The sequence below is a fragment of the Hyaena hyaena genome, unplaced genomic scaffold (assembly GCF_003009895.1).
Source record: "Hyaena hyaena isolate Hyena2069 unplaced genomic scaffold, ASM300989v1 scaffold_58, whole genome shotgun sequence".
NCBI lineage: Eukaryota > Metazoa > Chordata > Mammalia > Carnivora > Hyaenidae > Hyaena > Hyaena hyaena.
In genome coordinates, this window is record NW_024080689.1 from 281,072 (window position 1) to 302,273 (window position 21,202).

General features: G+C 44.1%; 1 protein-coding gene across 2 annotated transcripts in view; it reads right to left on the reverse strand.

Annotated features, from left to right (window-relative positions):
- Positions 1-2,795: 2,795 nt before the first annotated feature.
- The window catches only part of MAP2K4 (mitogen-activated protein kinase kinase 4), a 138,436-nt gene continuing 120,029 nt past the window's right edge, over positions 2,796-21,202 (reverse strand). For both annotated transcript variants that reach the window (XM_039231583.1, XM_039231584.1), the window contains 4 exons: positions 15,446-15,523; positions 12,928-13,076; positions 7,178-7,223; positions 2,796-5,538 (listed from right to left, as the gene is read on the reverse strand). In XM_039231583.1, coding sequence (XP_039087514.1) covers positions 5,425-5,538; positions 7,178-7,223; positions 12,928-13,076; positions 15,446-15,523 — 387 coding nt within the window. In that variant the 3' untranslated portion in view covers positions 2,796-5,424. The remainder of the gene's footprint in view (positions 5,539-7,177; positions 7,224-12,927; positions 13,077-15,445; positions 15,524-21,202) is intronic.

A 21,202-nucleotide genomic window follows, 5' to 3' on the forward strand; every position in this document is an offset into this window, starting at 1 on the left:
TGCATGTAACAAATCTTGGCTTAAAAAAGTTGTAGCCATTTTATACACACATCTTCTAATTTGTTACGTTGCCAAGTAGGAAACACACGGTTTCACCAGAAGACTCTCAACAAAGCATGAAGAGACAGAGATGGTCTGCCTCTGTCAAGGCAGTGCCTGACGAAAACTACCAAGTTCTTGAAGACTGGTACCCTGCGTGTGGGGCTGTCTACCTCACAGACTTGTGTTCACGTTGAATCTGTGTAGACAAGCTAGGAAAAACTGGAAGTCCTATTTTTCACTTTTTCAGCAAATCAAATGCTGATAGAAATCGGATTCCTTATACACGATCCTTACTCAGTTGTGACTTCACACTACGCTCTACAGATTGATAATTTTAGACAGCACAGTCACAGTTTACATTTAAGAAGCTTAATACACTTTGGCAGATCCTCAGGAAAAAAATAAATAAATAAAAATGCTAACGCAGACATTGCGTTACCTTGTAACGATTTCAAGGTTTGAGATGAGAATTCCTGGATACTCGTTTATCGGAAAGATTTCCTGGATACTCGTTTATCTGAAAGAAATACATCAATTTAGTCCATAGCAAATTCCCAGAAGGTATATGGAGGCTCTGATGGTTCAGACTGATGGTATTCTCGATGCACAAAGTCTCACACCAGCTTCCCACTTCACGCACGTTTCTTAGAGTGCACCCTAAGAAGAGAGTTGCTGGTACTGTTGGATTTTCCCTCAACCGACCTCAAGAGCTGTTTCAAGGAGTTGACAAGTTCAAGACCAGCAGTTTTTAAGTTCTCTATCCCTCCCATCCCAAGTAATAGGCACAGAGGCTATGCATGTGACTGGTGCATGTCTGAGAGCTGAGACAGAAGCCACCTCTGGACTTCGGAGGCAGGGCAGCCAGTGTTCCAGGACACTTCCAAGCCCTTCTGGGTCCTGCTGCTATCCTCCTACAGCTAAGAGAGATGGACAGACCAGCACGTGAAAAGGCACTTCCGTACTAAAAGCCACCTCAAGTTCCTCTCCTGCTGAATCCCCATAACCAGTGACCGCCACACGATGTCATCAAGCTAATAGGGATATGAAGGCCTCTATCTTGAATTCCCAGATGTTATACCTGACAGCTGCCTTTATAGGGGCTGCTAGGGGGCGCCTGGGTGGCTTAGTCAGTTAAGCGTCCGACTTCGCTTAGGTCATGATCTCGAGGTTCGTGGGTTCGAGCCCCGCGTCGGGCTCTGTGCTGACTGCCAGCTCAGAGCCTGGAGCCTGTTCCAGTCTGTGACTCCCTCTCTCTCTGACCCTCCCCTGCTCACGCTGTCTCTCTCTCTCTCCTAGAAATAAATAAAAACATTAAAAAAAAAAAAAAAAGAAAAGAAAAGGTCAGGGAAGCCTGGGTGGCTCTGCCAGTTGAGTGTCTAACTCCTGATTTCAGCTCATGTCATGATCCTGGGGTTGTGGGATCGTGCCCTGCATCGGGCTCCGTGCTGAGCATGGGGCCTGCTTAGGATTCTCTGTCTCTCTCTGTCTCTCTCTCTCTCCTAGAAATAAATAAAACATTGAAAAAAAAATTTATAGTGGCCACTAAGCCCCACTGTGCCCCCTCCCCAGAACCTCTGAGGTCAATGCATCCCTAAGACAAAGAAGCTGGCCGTGGTTGGGTTTATGGACAGAATTATATCCCCATCTGCAGTTTCCTCTTCTACCTCTCAATTCCACCATGCTTCTTAAAGGACAGGTGTTTTTTGTTTTTTTTCCACTAACGTAGCATTTCCTACAGTACCCGTTGCAGACGTGGATTTGAATCGCAGCTCCCCTCCCTACTGTTACCAGTTTACCTCTCTCAGCCTTGTTTTCCTCTCCTGCACTTCGAACGAGACACTACAAGCTGGCTTTGGAAGGCTATAGTCAGGATCAAATGAGATGAACAAATACAGGCGAAGCGGGGAGCCCACAGTCTATTTCCTATGACAGTGTCTTGCACAGCTGAGGTCTAGAAGCTCTACGGGGTAGGAACCCTTTCCCCTAGCTGGGGAGGCTGGCGACAGCCATTCTCCCAAGAACGTTTGATACTTACTTACCCTACGGCGTACCCTTTCCCCTAGATGGGGAAGATGGTGACAGCCATTGCCCAGAGAACGTCTGATACTTACCACTGCTGGTTCTCGAAGGACACCTCCTGTATCTCAGATCAGGTTAGAAACAGGCACAGGAAGAGAGTGAGGTGCTGAATCTGCATATGATCAATGAGTCAGGATTTGGTCAACAGCTGAGAGGTGCTAGTATAGTTTAACAGATAGAGTCAATGCTGGAGCTTTGAAGCTCTTCCCTCTCAGTTTCCAGGCTCCCCCAGCTTTTTGCTCAGCAGCAACGGCCCTCCCACCCCTAAATCTCTCAGGTCTGACCTCCACAGGCCTTTGACCCACAAGTCTCCTCCCCACCTTCCTCTCTTAGGTACGGGTGACCGCAATCTGGGCTGGTATCCAAGTCTCACCCAGCAGCAACGGCACCAGCCAAGGCAGGCTGGGCTCTTAGGAGCTGTGTACCTCCACCATGACACGGGCTGAAGAACAGTACCCTTCTCCTTGAGCATCGAGAAAGCCAGGGCAGGTGAGGGCAACCAACAAAGGAGCAAACTTGAACGAGGGACTGCATCACACCCGCTCAACAGGTGCTTCACGGATACCTCTATGGTTTCAAGAAGACTGAGCAGAGAGAGAGAGAGAGAGAGAGAGAGCAACCACAAGAAGGGAGGAGGAAAAAAAAGAGCCATAAACACTTCCAGAAGAAGGGAATTTGTCCCAGTGTGAAATGCACAGATAATTTAATGGAATTTACTTGATTTTTCCCCTCTCAGGGTCTGACTTCAGAAAATCAAATTACAAAGTCATCATCACAGCCTAGATTTATTACAACTGACCTGCAGGCAAAGGGTAGAACTATTACATAAACACTTCGATTCCATGTATATATCTTAAATAGAGGAGGAATTCAAACAAGAATACAGGATAAAATATTCCAAAGCTCCAAGAAGCAATTATGTTACTGAGCTCCATTTTTACAGACAAATAAGGCAATATCCCTGCACATTAGCTTTTTGATAATTTTTATACATTTTTTTCTATGGTACAAGAGAAAAATAACCAGAGCTCACAATGTACAGTCCTTACACTATTTTCACAGTTTGTGAACACTATACACCCTTTTGTTTTAATAAAGATACATTGTAATAAACTCCTTGCCCTTAAGTTTATAGTTTATAATAATCTATGATTAATACACTAAAATTGCCTTTTTATGTGGTTGTCCACACAACAGAACGGTCAGATTAGCTCCTGGACAGTCAGAATTGCTTTGATCTCCATGTGTCTAATGGCAAAGTGACCCTATGCTGAGCCAGACGGAAGTTGACAGCAGAGAAACAGATTCCTCTTGAGTCGCCGGGGGCAACGGAGGATGATGGCTTGGTGTGGTTAAAGGAAGACGTGTAGCGACGCCTCCATTCGGAACACTGGGAAGTCTAAGGTTTGGGGAGCCAGGGCGGGGGAAGAAAAATGGGGAGACTAGGCAGGTGGACCAAAGCAAGAAATCATTTCTGAATCCTGAAAACAGACAGGGACGTAACCTTAGCACCATCTCCTCTCTATTGTTCTATAGCATTTGCGACGGCCACCCTGGAAGGAGACACGTCGACACCTGCCACTGCCTGGTTCTGGGACGGCGCCATGTGCCTCTCGGCCCATGGCCGTTTCCTCTCCAGTGTGCCTGAGCCACTCCCAAGTGCTGCTTAACTGTTACACGGAGCTGAACACTCGGTGCCGGGAAGGCCTGAGAGAAACCTAGGGAAGACCCGACTAAGGAGTAAGTGAGGCAGCATAGCAAGAGAGCAAATTTAATGGCCCCCTAACTATTCTGCGGGTGTTTTTGGGCTTTGGGGTTTTATGAGTTTTTTGGTGGTTGTTGTTGTCTTTCTTTTTTCTTTCTTTCTTTTTTTTTTTTTTTTTTTTTAGAATTCCAATTCCAAGAAACGACAGTGACCTGTGCCAGAGACTCTCACGGATGACGAGCTTCTCTAAAGGACTGCCATTTCAGGCTCTCATCTGGTCAAATGTGTCTCTAGAAGATGCTTCCTCATCACCTACCACATCAGTGGGACCCCACGTTCCTCAGCCTTTTACACATTAGAGTGCAGGAGGGATTTGGGGTCTAAACATCCTAGATGATTAAAAATAGTTTTGATATGGGGGGGGGAGGTAAAATATTGGACTGAGCAAAAGTCAGTTAGCGGCAACAGACCGTGTGGGCAGCGGGAGGGATCCAGAAACCGAAGATGTGGGCCAGTGCAGGCAAACGACTGAGGTTTGGTCTTGTGCTGCCTATAAGCAATCTCTATGTCATCAGTCAAGGCACATCGCTTCTATAGCTACTTCTCCCTGCGAGTGAGTTATGATGGCTAAAGTATCAGGCTTGGGACCAAGGGGAAATATAGAGTGCTACAAGTTGTTCCAGAGCAGATGCTAGAATTAGAAACATCTGTAAACTTGGCCCTCAGCACGTTTTTCTTCTTTCAGTCCTGGTGGTGTGTGGCAGACGGAACATCAAGTTGGCAGGACACCGAACTTTGAGAATGAAAATTCTTAGGGTCAGCACCTTCTGTGACAAGTGGCAGACTCCTGAGTCTTCCCGATGAAGAGAAGGACTAGTCAAGGAGAAAAGAACACGTTCTGTCCTGTCTCCATATTTCAGTGTTCACCTCTTTGAACGCAACATGGTTTTTGGTAAAGATAAACTCGTTCTAATTTAACGTGATATCTCAAACAGGAAATTTGGCTGAGCACATCGATCCCCGAACATCGACTGTGACGGTAAAGCAACAGAGTATCAAATCAGTAAATCTATTGCACTTGGTGAAGAAAGTAAATTCCTCCTTTGTCTCCCAGCTCCAGAAGGCAATGCGTCTCGTTGGCTGTGCAAACCCTTCTCACTCAAGCCCGAGTCTCTGTGTTCAGACATAGTACATCCATCACCGTGCATTCCCAGTATTGGGAAGTCTGACAAAACACCATTCCAGTAGCTGCGTCTCCAGGTTTTGAGTCTAGAAATGAAGTTAAGATGTGATCTAATCACAGTCAACAAATTGATCGTACTGACTTCCACATTTCATGGACACACCCATCACGAAAGAGCAAGATAAGACCTCATCCTGAGGTCTCTCTGACCAGCACGAACACTGTGTGATCAATCGGGTATCACGGGGATGCATGTTCCAGGTGACAGGAGTATACAGACAGGATGGAAACAAACACCAATCTTATTGCACATGGTGTCTGGGCGAGCAATAAAAACACTGTGATACGGGATGAAAATTCTTTACGTCTTGCCTCCTCTCAGCCCTTTTTTCTAGAGTCTGACGTAGCAGCGAGATCAGTCGACGTACATGGGGGAGCTGGGAGTGGCTGGCATTTGATCCAGGATTTTACAAACATAGCATGCGACCTCTACGGTGCGTTCTTCATACATCAAAATAAAGGGATGTTTCTGCAAGAAAAGGGCACAAGGAAATAGAAAAGATTATCAGATGGGAGCCCACGCTGAGCGTTTCCCCATTTCAATGCAGCACAGGCCCGAAGGCTCCCACCACGTATGGCTGTGAAATACGGTCACGCCGGTTCCGAGAGCTTCATGGAGACGCGTCAGTGGGTGTGGGCATACCCGATCTGGAAAAGCCACTCGGCAGGGAGGGGAGGAGGCTTATCTGAGCACGGGGGAGGATGTGCAGACACAGCCGGAGCCTCCGACACCATCTGAGAGCCGGGAAGAGCTACAAGAATACGGGCTGCCATCCCCCTTGGGACACAGGCATAAACTTCAACCTCCCGTTTCCCCCACGTGCAGACGGATCCTGGAGAGAAGGCTGTTTCAGTGCTCCAGATCCCGCTCCTACAGAGGCTGGACAGAACCCCATCCTGTGAACTTCTGCCCCCGTCCCCTCCGAAGCCACCAGCCTCGTATCTGCATCACAAGCCCACCCTTTCACACGTCATCTCTACTAGTAGTATTCTTCTATCATGGCTTCTCTAAGTACTGGGTATCTTCAGAGTCACTGCTGGCGTGGACCAGAAGTGGGGCCTCACACCCTGGACAGCTAGACAAGGGGGTGGGTCTTCGCTTCAACCAGCCCCTCAGTATTGATTAGATCAGAGCTTCTTCGTCACTGCCGGGACTGAAGCCATATCAGTGCTGCTTACAACACCCAAGCCCCAACGATGGGTGAGCATTCGAAGAGATGGGAATTTGCGGTATGATGTGAATTTGCATTGAGAGAGTTTAATAAAGACAGAATCATTTTGAATAATTTTGTTACACACACACACACAGGCCACGCAGTGGAAGATGGCTTCTTAAAATGAATGTTAAAATTCTGGCGGGTAATTTTTTTTTTTTTTTTTTTTTTACAAATAGTTTATTGTCAAATTAGTTTCCACATAACACCCAGTGCTCATCCCCATAAGTATTGGCGGGTAATTTTTATGACATGTCAAGTCTAACATTTTCCATGAGAATCTAGCTGAAAATTGTCTACGGCCATACCACCCTGAACGCGCCCAATCTCGTCTGATCTTGGAAGCTAAGCAGGGTCGGGCCTGGTTAGTATTTGGATGGGAGAATCTAGCTAAAAATTGGGAGGAAAACGTAACTTCAAATTCTCTCTTTCCAAATATTGGTTTCAAATATTTTTTTTAAAAAATACTCAATGGGGTGGGGGGGGGGGATTTGGCAAGTGGGGCACCTGGGTGGCTAAGTTGGTTAAGCATCCAACTCCTGATTTTGGCTCAGGCCATGATCTGGCATTTGTGAGTTTGAGCCCTGCGTCAGACTCTGCGCTGACAGTGGGGAGCCTGCTTAGGATTCTCTCTCTCTCTGCCCCTCCTCTGCTCATGCTCTCGCTCAAAAACAAACATTAAAAAAAACTAAAATTATTTTTTAAAAATAATAAGATACTCAATTAGGTCAGGCTATTTGTCGAGGACAGAGAAGACCATTACTTGCTTAGAGAACAAGCATGCTAAGAGCATCTGGGTGAGGAAATATCTAAAATTCCCAAGGTCTCATATAAATAACTAAAATTCCCAAGGTCTCAAACAAATATCTAAAATTCCCAAGGTCTCATACTTACCAGAAGTTCTTTATACTTTGGCCTTTTGGATTCATCCTTCGTAAGGCTAAAATAACATAAAAATACCATTATTAAAACGGAAACACAGTTACCCAAGGATTTTTCTTTTCACGATTGAAATCTTACAAAGAATCAAGGAGGGTTTTTTTCCTTTAGATACAAAAGTAGCAAAGGGAACAACCTGCCAGACATACACACACACACACACACACTTATAATCTAGGGGTTTGTCCTTAGGATACTCAGTGTAGAAGCATCAGTGGAAAACCAGAAACAAGTTAAATACCAAATATTGGATAGATTACGGCACAGATGCAGAATACTACATAGTTAAATGTATGAATGTGTGTATGAAATTGTGTGTTTGTGCACACGGGTTTTCTAAATACCTATGCAAGTATTTATACCAATACCACCTAAGAGAAACTAGAAGTCTGGGAAGTAAACTATATATAAATTTTATCATTTATCCTTAGGTTTTTGTTTTTAATTTTTGCACTCTTTATTTCAATTCTGTGTCCTGTGGTCCAAAAGGTGGACAGCACTACCACCTCACTGAGGGATTAAAACCTCGGCCCGATGATATTTTCCCCTTGAACTCTACCTTCTGAAATGAAGGTGGCCAGTATTTTCATGTTGTTTATATTTACCAGATTGGTCTGGGACCATGTCTTCATCATCACTTCTCCTCCAACCTCGAATAAATTCATTTTTTCATGCACCAAAGTTCATTAACACTGACAACATAGTTCACCTATTTCTTTTTTAATTTTAATTATTAATAATTAAATATTAAATATATTTATAATTTATTAATTTATAATTAATTATAACTTATATTAATTATAATTCATAATAAACTAAATTTATTTTAATTTATTATTATAAATATTAAATTAATAATTAATTTTTTATTTTAGAAAGAGAGAGAGAGCAAGGGAGGGGCAAGAGAGAGAATCCCAAGCAGACACCACTCCATCAGCACAGAGTCTGATGTGAGGCTTGAACCCACAAACCGTGAGATCATAACCTGAGCCGAAACCAAGAGTCAGGCCTTTAACTGACTGAGCCACCCAGACACGCCTCACCTGTTTCTAAACTCGGTGCTGTTTTCTATCTTCCATCCCTCCTGGATGGGATGCGGCGCTGTGCTACGCCAAATATAGCTACACTGAGTTCCAGTAGGAAGAGATTCTCCTGGCAGACACCCCCCAGGGGCCGTCCCCTTAGGGATGGCCTTGGCTGAAGACAGCCACCTTCGCCTCCCTGGGGCAGCCTGAGCTGATGACTGCTCCACAAAGGGGCAGAGGAATCGAGACCCTCGTATGTGCCCAGCCAAGCCTGGAGGGTCATCTCGGCGTCACATCCTGCTCCAGGGTCGCGGAGGTTGAGGTCACACCGCAGTCCAGCTTCCCTCTGCTCTGCTAGCTGTTGATGGCAAGGTCACTACCACCTCATCCGCTTCCTGCACACTGATCTCTGCCTCAAGAGCCTGCCTTCCGGGGCCCCTGGGTGGCTCAGTCGGTTAAGCATCTGACCTGGGCTCAGGTCACGATCTCACAGTTCACAGGTTCGAGCCCTGTAGTGCAGAGAACTGCTTGGGATTCTGTGTCCCCCTCTGTCTCTGCCTCTCCCCCGCTTGTGCACAGTTTCTCTCTCTCTCAAAATAAATAAACTTAACAAAAAATCCATTAATGATTTAAAATAGGAAGTTTTAATAGGAAGACCAGGGAGGAATTTAAACTGTGAGCTGGAATCATCATATTTTGGCCCCTAAGCATTCACCTTCTTTTTATTCCTTAAGCGAGCTTTTGACTGAAGCGTACATTCAGAAAAAACCACACACTCTAAGCATGGACCGAAACTAAGAGTATCAATATTGTGACTCTATTACCTTTTATCCGTTCTTGTCTGCTTTTTAAAACTCCATATCAGTGAAATCATACATACTGTTTTATGTCTTGCTTCTTTCACTCAACGCTGTTTGAGATTCACCCATTGCTGAGTGTAGCAACAGTCCAATCTTCAAGGTTGTGTACAAACAATGCTGTAACTTACTGTCCACTCTAGGGGTGATAAATGTTCTTCTTTCTTTGTCCTATATTTATTTATTTATTTATGTTCTTCTTTCTTTGTCCTATATTTATTTATTATTTATTTATTTATTTATTTATTTTTGAGAGAGAGAGACAGAGACAGAGAGAGTAGGGAAGGGGCAGAGAGAGGAGGAAACAAGAGAATCCCAAGCAGGCTCTGTGCTGCCAGCGCAGAGCCCAACGGCGGGGCTGGAACGCGTAAACCCTGAGATCATGACCTGGGCCAGAATCAAGAGTCAGACGCTTAACTGACTGAGGCACCCAGGCGCCCCTTTCTGATGGGAGATTATTATGAACAAGCAGTTCTGAACATTCTTCCACAGGTCCTTTCGCATGCCTCTGTCTCGGCTTGCGCTGAGCATATACTTGGGACTGAAATGCTGGAGCATAAAGTAGGCACCAGCTGTATTCCACCAGCTACATGAGATACTGCCATGGTCTCCCAAAGACACTGCACCACTTACAGTCGTGCAGCCACTTCATGGGACTCCCAGCAGCCTCAGATGCTCCGGGTACCATCAGTCTTTTAAACTGTGGTCACTTCGGTGACAGTAATGGTATTTCATTGTAGTTTTGCTTTGCGTTCCCCTGATGTCACCCTTTCACATGCTGACGGGGCACCTGAGTATCTTCTTTTAAGCACCTTCTCAAGTATCTGGCCAATTTTGCTTGTCATTTTCATATTGTAAGTGGTTTATACTAGTAGGTACTCTCAACATATTCAGAATGAAAGTCCTGTATCAAATACCCGCAGGGCAAGGACACTACATGGCTGGATGTGTCATTCAGTGCTGTCTCCTCATCCAAAGAAGGTCTCAGTTTTAATGGAACTAAACTTCATCAATCTCTTCTTTTAGGCTTAGCACCTTCTGTGTGCTGTTGGGGAGGATCTTAATCTACGCAAAGACTGTGAGACTATGTTCCCATATCTTCTGTATGCATTTAACGTGCACAACTGAAGAAATTCAGTTTGGCAGAAAAACAGCTCCAGGGGAGCACTGAGAAATGTGGCTAGGGCCGTAAACCATGTCCAGACAACGGGTTTTGAGGGGCGCGTGGGGGCTCAGTCAGTTAAGCGTCCGACTTCTGATCTTGGCTCAAGTCATGATCTCAAAGTTCATGAGTTCGAGCCCTGTGTCACGCCCTGTGCTGACAGCTCGAAGCCTGCTTGGAAGTCTCTCTCAGCCCCTCTCTCCACCCCTCCCTGATTCATGCTCTAGCTCTTTATCTCTCTCTCTCTCTCTCAAGATCAATAAACAAAAATAAATTTTGTAAATAATATGTGTTCACTAATGTGAAAGCCATGTTAATTTAGACTTTATTTTAAGGGCCAGGGCAAGCCTCTAGACCAGTACTCCTTAATCTTTTACTCATTACTGCCCCACCTTCCTGTGAAATTTCAATACCACCTATCGGTTGATGCTCTGTAGCAGCCCTCTGGAGGGTTGCAGACCACTGTGCTATCCAAGAGGTCTTACTCTCCAGAATAAATGTTTACCCCCTTCGAGGTGATAGCATGCTGTTAAAAATACATGCTCTAGGCAGTTTTAAACAAAAAGTAACAGGGGCGCCTGGGTGGCTCAGTTGGTTAAGCATCCAACTTGGGCTCAGGCCATGATCACATGGTTTGTGGGTTCGAGCCCCACATCGGGCTCTGTGCTGACAGCTCGGAGCCTGGAGCCTGTTTCACATTCTGTGTCTCTCTCTCTCTCTGACCCTCCCCTGCTCACACTATCTCTCTCTCTCTCTCAGGAATAAATAAAACAGTTAAAAATTTTTAAAAATAAAAAACAAAAACGTTACATGATCAGACGTGCACGGTTAACAATACAACTCTGACAAAAAACGAATGGTTTGGCACAAGACGACACTGGATCACAAGAAACCAATCAGAAACCTGAACGATCCAGGGTGGAGAGGGCAGAAAACGCCCATGAACAGTGGAAGGGAGAACGGACACGTGCGGAGAGCTGAAAGGAGCCTGTCATAAAACCAGATGCCCCTCAACCACAGGCCTGATGATCCGGAAGCAGAGGGAACCATGGGCCTACTCAGGGAAACAATGGGACGCTGATGTCTATAACCATTACCTACAGGGGGGACTGGCAACAAGAGAGACGGAAATAAAACTATACACATACAAGTACTACACGCTGATGCAACAAAGCCAGTCAGTTGATCAAGGGATTGGGGTGCCTGGGTGGCTCAGTCAGTTGAGCGTCTGACTCTTGATCGCAGCTCAGGTAATGACCCCAGGGTTGTAGGATCAAGCCCCACTTTGGGCTCCGCGCTGACAGCACAGGGGCTGCTTGGGATTCTCTTTCTCTCCTCTCTCTGGCTTGCACAAGCTCACTCTCTCTCTCTCAAAATAAATATATAAACTTTAAAAATAAAAAAAAAAAAAGGAAAAAGCAGCCAATTTGAGCCAATGGCCTTTGTCCACCTAGAAAACCCTGAGGTATTCCTCTCCCCTTGGAAACCATCGCAGAGGGAGAATTTCATTGCAAAATATGAAAGGAACTTGACAGAGAGAGTCTAACAGCGATTTTCTAATTATTCAAAAAGAGGGCAATGCTAGACCATGAAATGTAAGTCATTCAGGGTCTAAAAAGAGGAGGGAGAAACAGCATTCTTGGCAGGGAAAAAATATGGAGAAAAAGAAAAGCATTTTCAAGAACACTTTAAAAAAAATTTTTTTTAATGTTTCTTTATTTTTGAGAGACAGAGACAGAGAGCAAGACAGAGCGTGAACAGGGAAGGGGCAGAGAGAGAGAGGGAGACACAGAATCTGAAACAGGCTCCAGGCTCCGAGCTGTCAGCACAGAGCCCGACGCGGGGCTCAAACTCACAGACCATGAGATCATGACCTGAGCCGAAGTCGGAGGCTTAACCGACTGAGCTCCCTGGGCGTCCCTCAAGAAAGCTTTTTGCCCAGAAACACATCTTATTGTCAAATCATGTGGCTAAACAGAATAATTATCCAAAATCTTCAAATGATAACAAAACAGATTTCATTTGAAACACAGACTGAAACCGTACAACGCATGACTGTTCCTGCCGTATCTGCACATTCTTATTTTTTGTTATGGACACACACGGGTGTGCAACGCACACGCCTCTTAAAAGGTAGACAAACAAGAGCAGGTGTCGGGCTCATGCCTTCCCGGAACAGGGTCTCAGAGACCCAGTACTCGGCTGACCCACCGAGCTGTGGGCGGCCTCTCCTACACGCACCACACTGTGTCACGGACTCGGTCGGGGCAGAGGGTCAGCCCGGAAACTCCAGCCTGTCCCGGTAGGCTCTTGACTTCGTAAAAGCTGCCCGGTGATTCTGGCACAGCTTCACTGTTAGAGCCACACCCAAATAAGATGATCAGTCTCGCCAGGCTGTATTTCTTGTACCAGAAATCCGGAGGCAGCGCCTCCCCACCACCCACCTCTGGTTTCCATCAGCAACCACCTCATAGAACATGAGAGCGATGCTCTCCGGCCCGCCGGGGCCTCTGTGTGGCACATGACCCGGAGTCCCAGCTCAGAGGCAGAGCGACAGCAAAAGGGCTCCCTCCCGGGCGTGGAGGCTCGATGCTGCGGGGGAGCCAGGAAGTGGCCGTTCTCACCACGTGTGGGTGGCGGGTTCGGACGTCACGTACTCACCACAAGTTGACAAAGTTGATGAAACTGGGGGAGAACTCCCTTTCCTCCGAGTTGCTCAGCTGGGGAGGGTCTCCTTTCACGACTTGTGTTAGTTGATCGAATACACTATTCCACTTTGGATACGGAAATCGGCCTGTGGCTAACTCGTACTGAAGAGAACACAGAGGAAAAGCATGATATACGGGCCATTATTTACGACTCCGCACTGCAACGGCCACGCTGCAAATCTGAATTCCAAGCAAAATCCTCGCAAAGCCTTGAATCAAACCCACATCAGGGGGAGGTGAAACTTTCCCAATTAGTAAAGCTCAGTGGAAAGGGTGTTTAGAAATCAAGGTAATATAGAGAATCCTGCATCAACTGAATTCAAGGACTGGGACTAAAAGGAAACACCAAACTTAAGCCCGGACCAGGGCCCCACCACGTAAGTGCCAGGGTAGCCCTCAAGTCCGATTCCTTTGTATCGGGTCCTGGAACGTTGGTTTAAGAACTTTCTTGGTCCCAAGTCTGCACAATCAATAGTGACCTGAACGGAAGGCCACGTCCAGAACAGTGGTCAGATTCATTTTTAAGGGAAGAGAACGTCCAATCAACAAGAGCCCCACCTGAGCTCAAAGGCAGCAACATGCAGTTGGGTTCTCCAGCCGTCCTGTGGTTACTGCAGCTTCAACCACAGCCATGTATTGCCACAACTGGAGAAATCAAGTCTGGGTCAAAACCCCAATAGCGAGGTGCTCAGGACAACATCTCTGAACCACGCCCAACCAGATCCGAAGGAGCTTCAGACATATGGCCCCATCGTTCAAAGGTCAAACATATCTGTGGCCTGTATTCCCCCCCCCTCGCTGTTCCGAGGATAACAGAAAACCGAGAAATTGTGCTTCTTCCAAAAAAGAGGTCTAAATCTGCAGCATGGCCTAAATGAGGCCAGTTTTAGGTGCAATGATGGGCCACAGACACGTGAGGGTAAGACCCCACGCTCATCAGAGGGGAAGGCATCTGAGAGGCAGCGCCGGGGACAGCCGCTCAGGGCTTCTTCAGCTCAGAGCAATCCGATTATGTCGATTTAGTTAGATACTAAATTACTAGTTGATACAGAGAAAGGAAGCTACCAAGCAAACATAAGGGCCTTCTTCAACGGAAGGCTGGTATGGCACAGTCAGCTCCTGTCAGCTCACCGCCGCCCCCAGTTACACACATATGCCTGTGGGAGAGTGAACAGGGACGCCACACACAGGCAGAAATTCAGTCTGTCAGCTGAGGTGTCTTATTGATATAAATACAGATGCTTGGGACGAAGTAATCTGACTAGTTATTCACAACACCAGGGATAACTTCACCAGAGTCATTCCTGAGAACAGGTTTTGATGAGAGAAAGGTAAAGTAAAATGTGCAGCATAAGGTGAAGGCCTTGGGAACTTAGACACTAATTTTAATGGCCACCCAGGATAACTACTAACAAGGGTATGTGATTCTGATCTACAGGAAGGTCTCAGGAACATACAATGCAGATCAACAAATAGAGATTAGTTATGAGCTACAAAAACTTATTTACTTGGAATCTGTGTTATCTCTGGGTTGTGGGACCTTATTACAAATGGGAGGACATGAACGGGAAAGTTTAGGGCTGCCTCCCAAACAGGACACGGCCCCACCTAGTGATGGGAAATTCACACCCCGTTGTAGAAGACGCTGTCCAAGGTCAGAAAAATGGCACCAACTCGTGATAAAGCAGCAAGCACAAGAAAATAAATCTAAATTTCAAAATAACATTTGCTAACAAGGAAGTAATAAGCAAATACAGACAACTTTTAAGTTAGGAGGAGAATTTCAGTACAGGTACAGGTGAGAAAGAAGAGGTTGCTTCACTGTGCTTAGCTGCGAGTTACGTAGCTTTCTTACTATCCTTTCTCAGTGTTGTCTGAAGGCAGGACTTTCATTGGCTTTATTGCCATGGTAGTTCCATTTCCGCAAGAACTTAACTACTTTCACCTCATTCACGTGGGACTTTTCTATTCAGCGAGTAGGAGATTCCAAGTAGAAACTACGTTTGCCCATGTAAACACGGATACCTGACACACATGCTTACAGAGCATTACTGGACATACTACTCTCACTCGAGGCGGCAGGAGGCAGGTGCCTTCACCACTGTACTGACCATGGGTGAGCCGCCCTCCCCTGTTCTGTTCCCAGTGCAGTTGCTGACACCTCGTATCTGCAGCCAAGGGACCCGGCATGACACCAAAGAGCCCAAGGTGCCTCCTAAAACCTTGAGAGAAACCGTCAACGCTGCTTTGATTTTTTAAAGTAAAACTTTAAAAAAAACATACTTTTTTTTTCAACAACTAGAAGATACAGTCCCTGTGATTATGACCAGGGAAGAAAAAAATGGGTAAATAAAGTCAAAGACTAGAAGAAAGGGGGGAGAAAAAAGAAAGCAGTTCTTATGAGGGGTGGAAGACTGATAACATTTTCTTTCAATGCCAACTTTTCTGTTGCTCTCCCATGACAAACGTACCAATGTGATCCCCAAACTCCAGACATCAGAGCGGACATCATATCCTTGTCGAGATGCGCTCGGGTCTATTCTCTCAGGCTGGAACACAAAGAGAGGTCCGAGTTATTAATTATGCATACCCTCAGGGTCCAGGATGGAGGCCACCGCTGGGTAGGTAGCTGAAACGGCAGCATCCTTCTAGAAGAATCCACATCTGGGGGCAGACTGGGAGCAATAGGAAGCCATCATTAGAGTGAAAATAAACAAGAGTAACCCACAAACCCCCACTTAATGGCCACCTCCATAAAGGGGGAACAAAGCACCTCTTCTCATTTTTCCCCCTAAGGACTCCAAAGCATTTGCAAACCAGAAGCTGAGAACAAACAAAGAGAAAAAGAAGAAAACTAGAAAAGTGAAAAGAAATAAAGAATTACAGCGTCACCTTGGTAAGCAAGTAGTGGGAAACAGAAAAAAAAAAAAAGAAAGAAAGAAAAGAAATGACTAGGTCTCCTCTGTTTCCGCGAAAAAAGCCACATCATAATATATCTGAGATACAAGAGCAAATATAAGCTCAATGAATTCAGTATAACTATTCCACCCACTCTTCATCATAAAGCTAAGTGCATCACTACGCACAGCTTTAAAGATCTCAATTAGTCATTTTTATCCAAATGAAGGCATTGCCAAAATATATTATCCTATCACGCAAACAGCAAAGATCATCTTTGGTTATTTCCATGAAGGGAGCATTCTTTATGTTTCCCTGAAATAGGGGACCATTGCTTCCATAATGTGTCAGGGATGAGGAAGAAGAGAACCAGTAGCCAGAACTGATGGCTGCCAGGTGAGCCTGACAGTAACTACTACTGGAAGAAATGTCCAGAAGTGTGACAGGTGACTGTTACATCGGCAGCTAATTTGCCAATCTATTTTATACATTTTGGCTTCGAACAAGAGTACTATGTCTGCAGAAATATTCACTGGAGACTACTTAGTTCTTAGGTGTGAATATATGTACTGACCGGAGAAGATATACATTCAATAAAAATTCAGATAGTCAACTAAGAGAGGAACATGCTCTGTCCGACAAGAACCAGGATACCCGTTTTTCTCAAGCTCACATAGAACATTCACTGACATAAACTATGTTCTGGGCCATAAAACACACCTTATTTTTTAAAAAAAGAAATCATGCAAAGCGCGTGCTCAGATCACAAAGTCACTAAATTAGAAATCAGTAACAGAAAGATCCCTGCACAAACCCCACATATTTGGAGATGAAACAACATACTTCTTAAAAGCCTCCGGGTTCCAGGGAAAGACTCGAGATAAAGTAAAACAACACTGTGAACTAAATTAAAATGAAATAGAACTTATGAAGCTTTGGGAAATGCAGCAAAAGCAGTATTGGGGGGGAGATTCTTAGCACTAAATGCAAATACTAAAAGAGAAGAGAGCAATCAAAACCCAACTTTACAGCTTTAAGGAGTTCGAAATAGAACAAAGTAAGGCCAAACTACACAGAAACAATAATCGAAAGGAGAGTGAAAAGTAAGTGAAATAGACGACGACAACAACAACAACAGAGAAAAGACAACAAAATGCACATCGATTCTTTGGAAAGATCAATGAAACGGATCAACTTCTGGCTACACTGACTGAGAGAGAAGGAGAGATAACCAAATTACTAAAATCAGGATGAAAGGAGGAACATTACTGCCCTTCCAGAAACAGACAAAATGAACACGGTTTTTGAAAATGAAACCTATCATAAATAATAATAGAAATCTGAATAGCTGTGAAGCTATTTTTTCAATGAATTTGCTATTAAAAGCTTTCCCATGAAGCAAGTCGAAACCCAATGGGTTCTGGTGAACTCTTTCAACCATGCAAGGGAGAGAGAAGACCGGTCTTACATAAATTTCTTTCAAAGAAAACATTTTATGAGGCCAATTTAATCACTTATGTAAACATAATAAAAACATTACGACACAATCCATAACTCTCATAAACACAAACTCAAAAACTTAACAAAAATATGGGCAACACTGATCTAGCAACACATGAACAGGTAATAATTGTGGCCGAGTGGTGTTTATCTCAGGAATAAAATACTGGCTTAAAACCTGAAAAGGAATGTGATGCCCCACATTTACAGAGAAACGGAGAAATATATCATCGACTCAGTAAATGTAGGATTGATTCCGACAAAATTCACAATTCAACTCTCAGCACACTAAGAGAAAAGAAGGAAACTTCATGTCATAAAAGACATCTCAAAACCACCGAGAGCGAACATCATACTTTTTACCCATGAAGTCCAGAACACTCTCTTCCTAATTAACACTGGAATGATATTGGACTTCTGTTCAGCATTATATTGGAGGTCCTAGCTAGTCCAGAAAGGCCAGGAGGGAAAACAAAACAAAACAAAATACACCACACCACTGCCTTAACTCAGAGACACTTGAACTTCTGTAACTGCTTACACAGACCATCCCTACTAGAGTTAACCGTGACCTGAGCAGGGATACGGGGCGGATGCAAATCTGTATTTATCTATGACAACAGAAACATGCTGGAAAATAGATTTTAAAATCCCATTCACAAGAGTAGCATCAAGGACCACGAATCCCCTAGGAATAAGCATAAAAGGTGCTCAAGAAAGAGTTCCTACACTGAAAAGCACAAAATATGGCTGACAGCAAAACGCCCTCAATAAATGGAGACAGCGCAGGTCCTGAAGCACTTGCTAACGCCAAGATATCCACAGGTGGGTGGACAATAGATCGTGGTCCATCAACACGATGGAAACTTCTCAGCAGTAACAAAAACAAGCCACGGTACCCCATAGGACGACTATCTCTTCAGCACATCATGCTAGAGACTAGAGGAAGGTGGCAGCCGCAGGCAAGAACGTGGTGTGAAATTACATTTGGATGAATCTCCGGGAGGAGGAAATCCAATTGCATGGACAACAAACAAGACCCGGGACCTTTGCTCAGTGACAGACATCTTCCTTTCTCAGCTGATGAGATGATCCACTACATTTGTCAAAATTCAAAGTGTGCACTTAAAATGGGTGCCTACCATGCATGGTCTTGGGGGTCAGGTCATTCTGAAACTGCTCTGTGTGTCTGTCATGAAGACCTGGAATCTCCAGCACGTGTGTGTCATGAAAATATCCCCAACTCCTGTAAACACGTCAAAAAAGGATTCCATTTCCTTTCACTCACACTGGAGCCAACCCAAGAATTGTTTGTCCTTTTCATTTTGCTTAATGCTTACTATTCATGAGGGCCACTTCAGTTACACCATTACATATATATTTTTGTCCATAAGGGATGCAAATGATTTCTGTCCCGTAATCCTGAAAGTTACTTCTTTATTGAAGTAACTCATTCTTTCTTCGGTGACCATAAATACTGAATGACACAAATGCTCTTAAGCTAGTTTCACCATCCTACCTGCCCAGTGCTCTTATGAACGAGTCAAATACATTTTTGGCATGCTCTTTCTTTACTTCCAAGTGTACTATTTTTAACATCTTGAAAATTATTCATTGAGAGAAGGAGAAATTTAAGATTCAGGAAGTTAATTAAAGACCCAGCATCCTAAATCTAAATCCAAAGCATAGGTTTGAAAAACAAAAAGCTTTCTAAAAATATAAAGGAAAACATCAATTTAGAGGATATGTGACATTAACAAAACTGGCCAAAAAAAAATTGATAAAACAATTTTATATCCAAAAACATATACAGCAATAAAAATACTAAATATACAAGTTACCTGTATTGAAACACACAAAATAAAAACCAAGAAATAAGGAGAAACTGACAATTACAATGTTAACATATTCTGAATTGATCCTTCTCTGTCTGGATTAAAGAGGCAAAAGAGAAGTGTTGAATATGTAATTCATAATACAGAACAGGTCCTTTCCAATATTTCACTTTTAACTGATCATTTATCATGCTAAAAAGAATCTTCATATGTCTTAAAAGGCAGAAATATATGGGCCAAAAAGCTTTGAAAGGAAATAATAAGTCAAGAGATTAAAAAGAAATCAATGAAACACTTTGTACTGGTTAGCTATGATGTGTAACAAAGTATCCTAAAACTTAATAGCTTAAAATAACAAACATCTCAGTTTCTATGAGTCAGGATTCAGGGAACAGCTTTGATGGGTGGTTCTGACTTGGGGTATCTCATGACTGAAGTCAAGATGTCAGCTAAGACTGAAGTCTCTCTTGGGTTCTGAAGGGTTTGTCACCAAGCTCATTCACCAGGCTCCTGGCAGAAAGCCTTAGCTCCTCACCACACAAGTCTCTTCTTACAGCTGCATGAGTGCCTTCACAACATGGCAGCTGGTTTCCCCCAAAGTAAGCAATCCAAAAGCTACAGGGCCTTTTTATGACCTACTCTCAGAAAGGACACCGTCCTTTCCGCCATAGGTTCTTCTTTCAAAGTGACTTGCTAAGTTCAGTCCACATATCAGGCAGTACTTAGTCTCCTCTTAAAGGGAGGTGTATTAAAGAAATTGTGGACAACTTTTTAAACTACCACACACCTGGCTATTAAAAACATTCCAGCAAAGGGGCACCTGGGTAGCTTAATCGGTTAAGCGTCCGACTTTCGCTTAGGTCATGATCTTGCGATTCGCGGGTTCGAGCCCTGCGTCGGGCTCTGTGCTGACTGCCAGCTCAGAGCCTGGAGCCTGTTTCAGTCTGTGACTCCCTCTCTCTCTGACCCTCCCCTGCTCATGCTCTCTCTTTCTCTCCTAGAAATAAATTTTTAAAAATATTTAAAAAAAAAAACCATCCCAGCAAATAGCTGTTACATCTAACATTTAAAAAACTAAGGGAGCACCCGGATGGCTTAGTCAGTTTAGTGTCTGACTCTTGATGTCGGCTCAAGTCATGATCTCACAGTCTTGAGATCGGGCCCTGTGTCAGGCTCCGTGCTCGGCATAGCACCTGCTTAAGATTCTGTCTCTCCCTCTGCCCCTCTTCCCAGCTAGCACCCTCTAAATAAATAAACAAACAAAAACAACTAAGAAAACAAAAATACATCCGTGTATACGTGTACATATTCACACGCACCCACACACATGCAGATGCCGAGGAAACAGTAAACTTCACAGGTTCTGAAGACTCCTCTATCTTTCCCCAAAGACTCCTACCTAAGATGGATTTCAATCTCAAAGAACAGAAAATGATGTCACCACAAATGTTCCGAAGTCTGGGGAAACTTTTCTGAGCACAAGGAGATCAAAGATAAGTTTCATTCACAAGATGATCAGTACCTTTTTACTGTATGAATAAAATGAAGATGGAAAATTTTCCAATCTGATTTTTAATGCTAGCAGAGTCCACATAAAACCTTCATAATATAACCTATGATCCAATCTCGCTTAAACACTTTTATACAGAAATTATACTAACATACCACACATAAAAATACATTAGGCGTATAAACTGTGAGCCATGTATATTTCTGGAAGGCTGGAATGGTTCAACTGCAGAAAACATGTTACTATGATTTGTCATATCAGTGGCTATAGAGGGAGAAACATTTCCTCATGGACTGACTGATACCAAAAAGGCATTTAATAAAATTTTAATAGCTGTTCCTGATTCACACTCATCTTCTCTCTCACACACACACACACATAAATACATACACACACACAGAAATGCACACAGACTTAAAGCAGAAAAAAGCATTTGCTTTCAAGCCAGGAAAAACATAGAGTCATACTATCAATACTGTCATTCA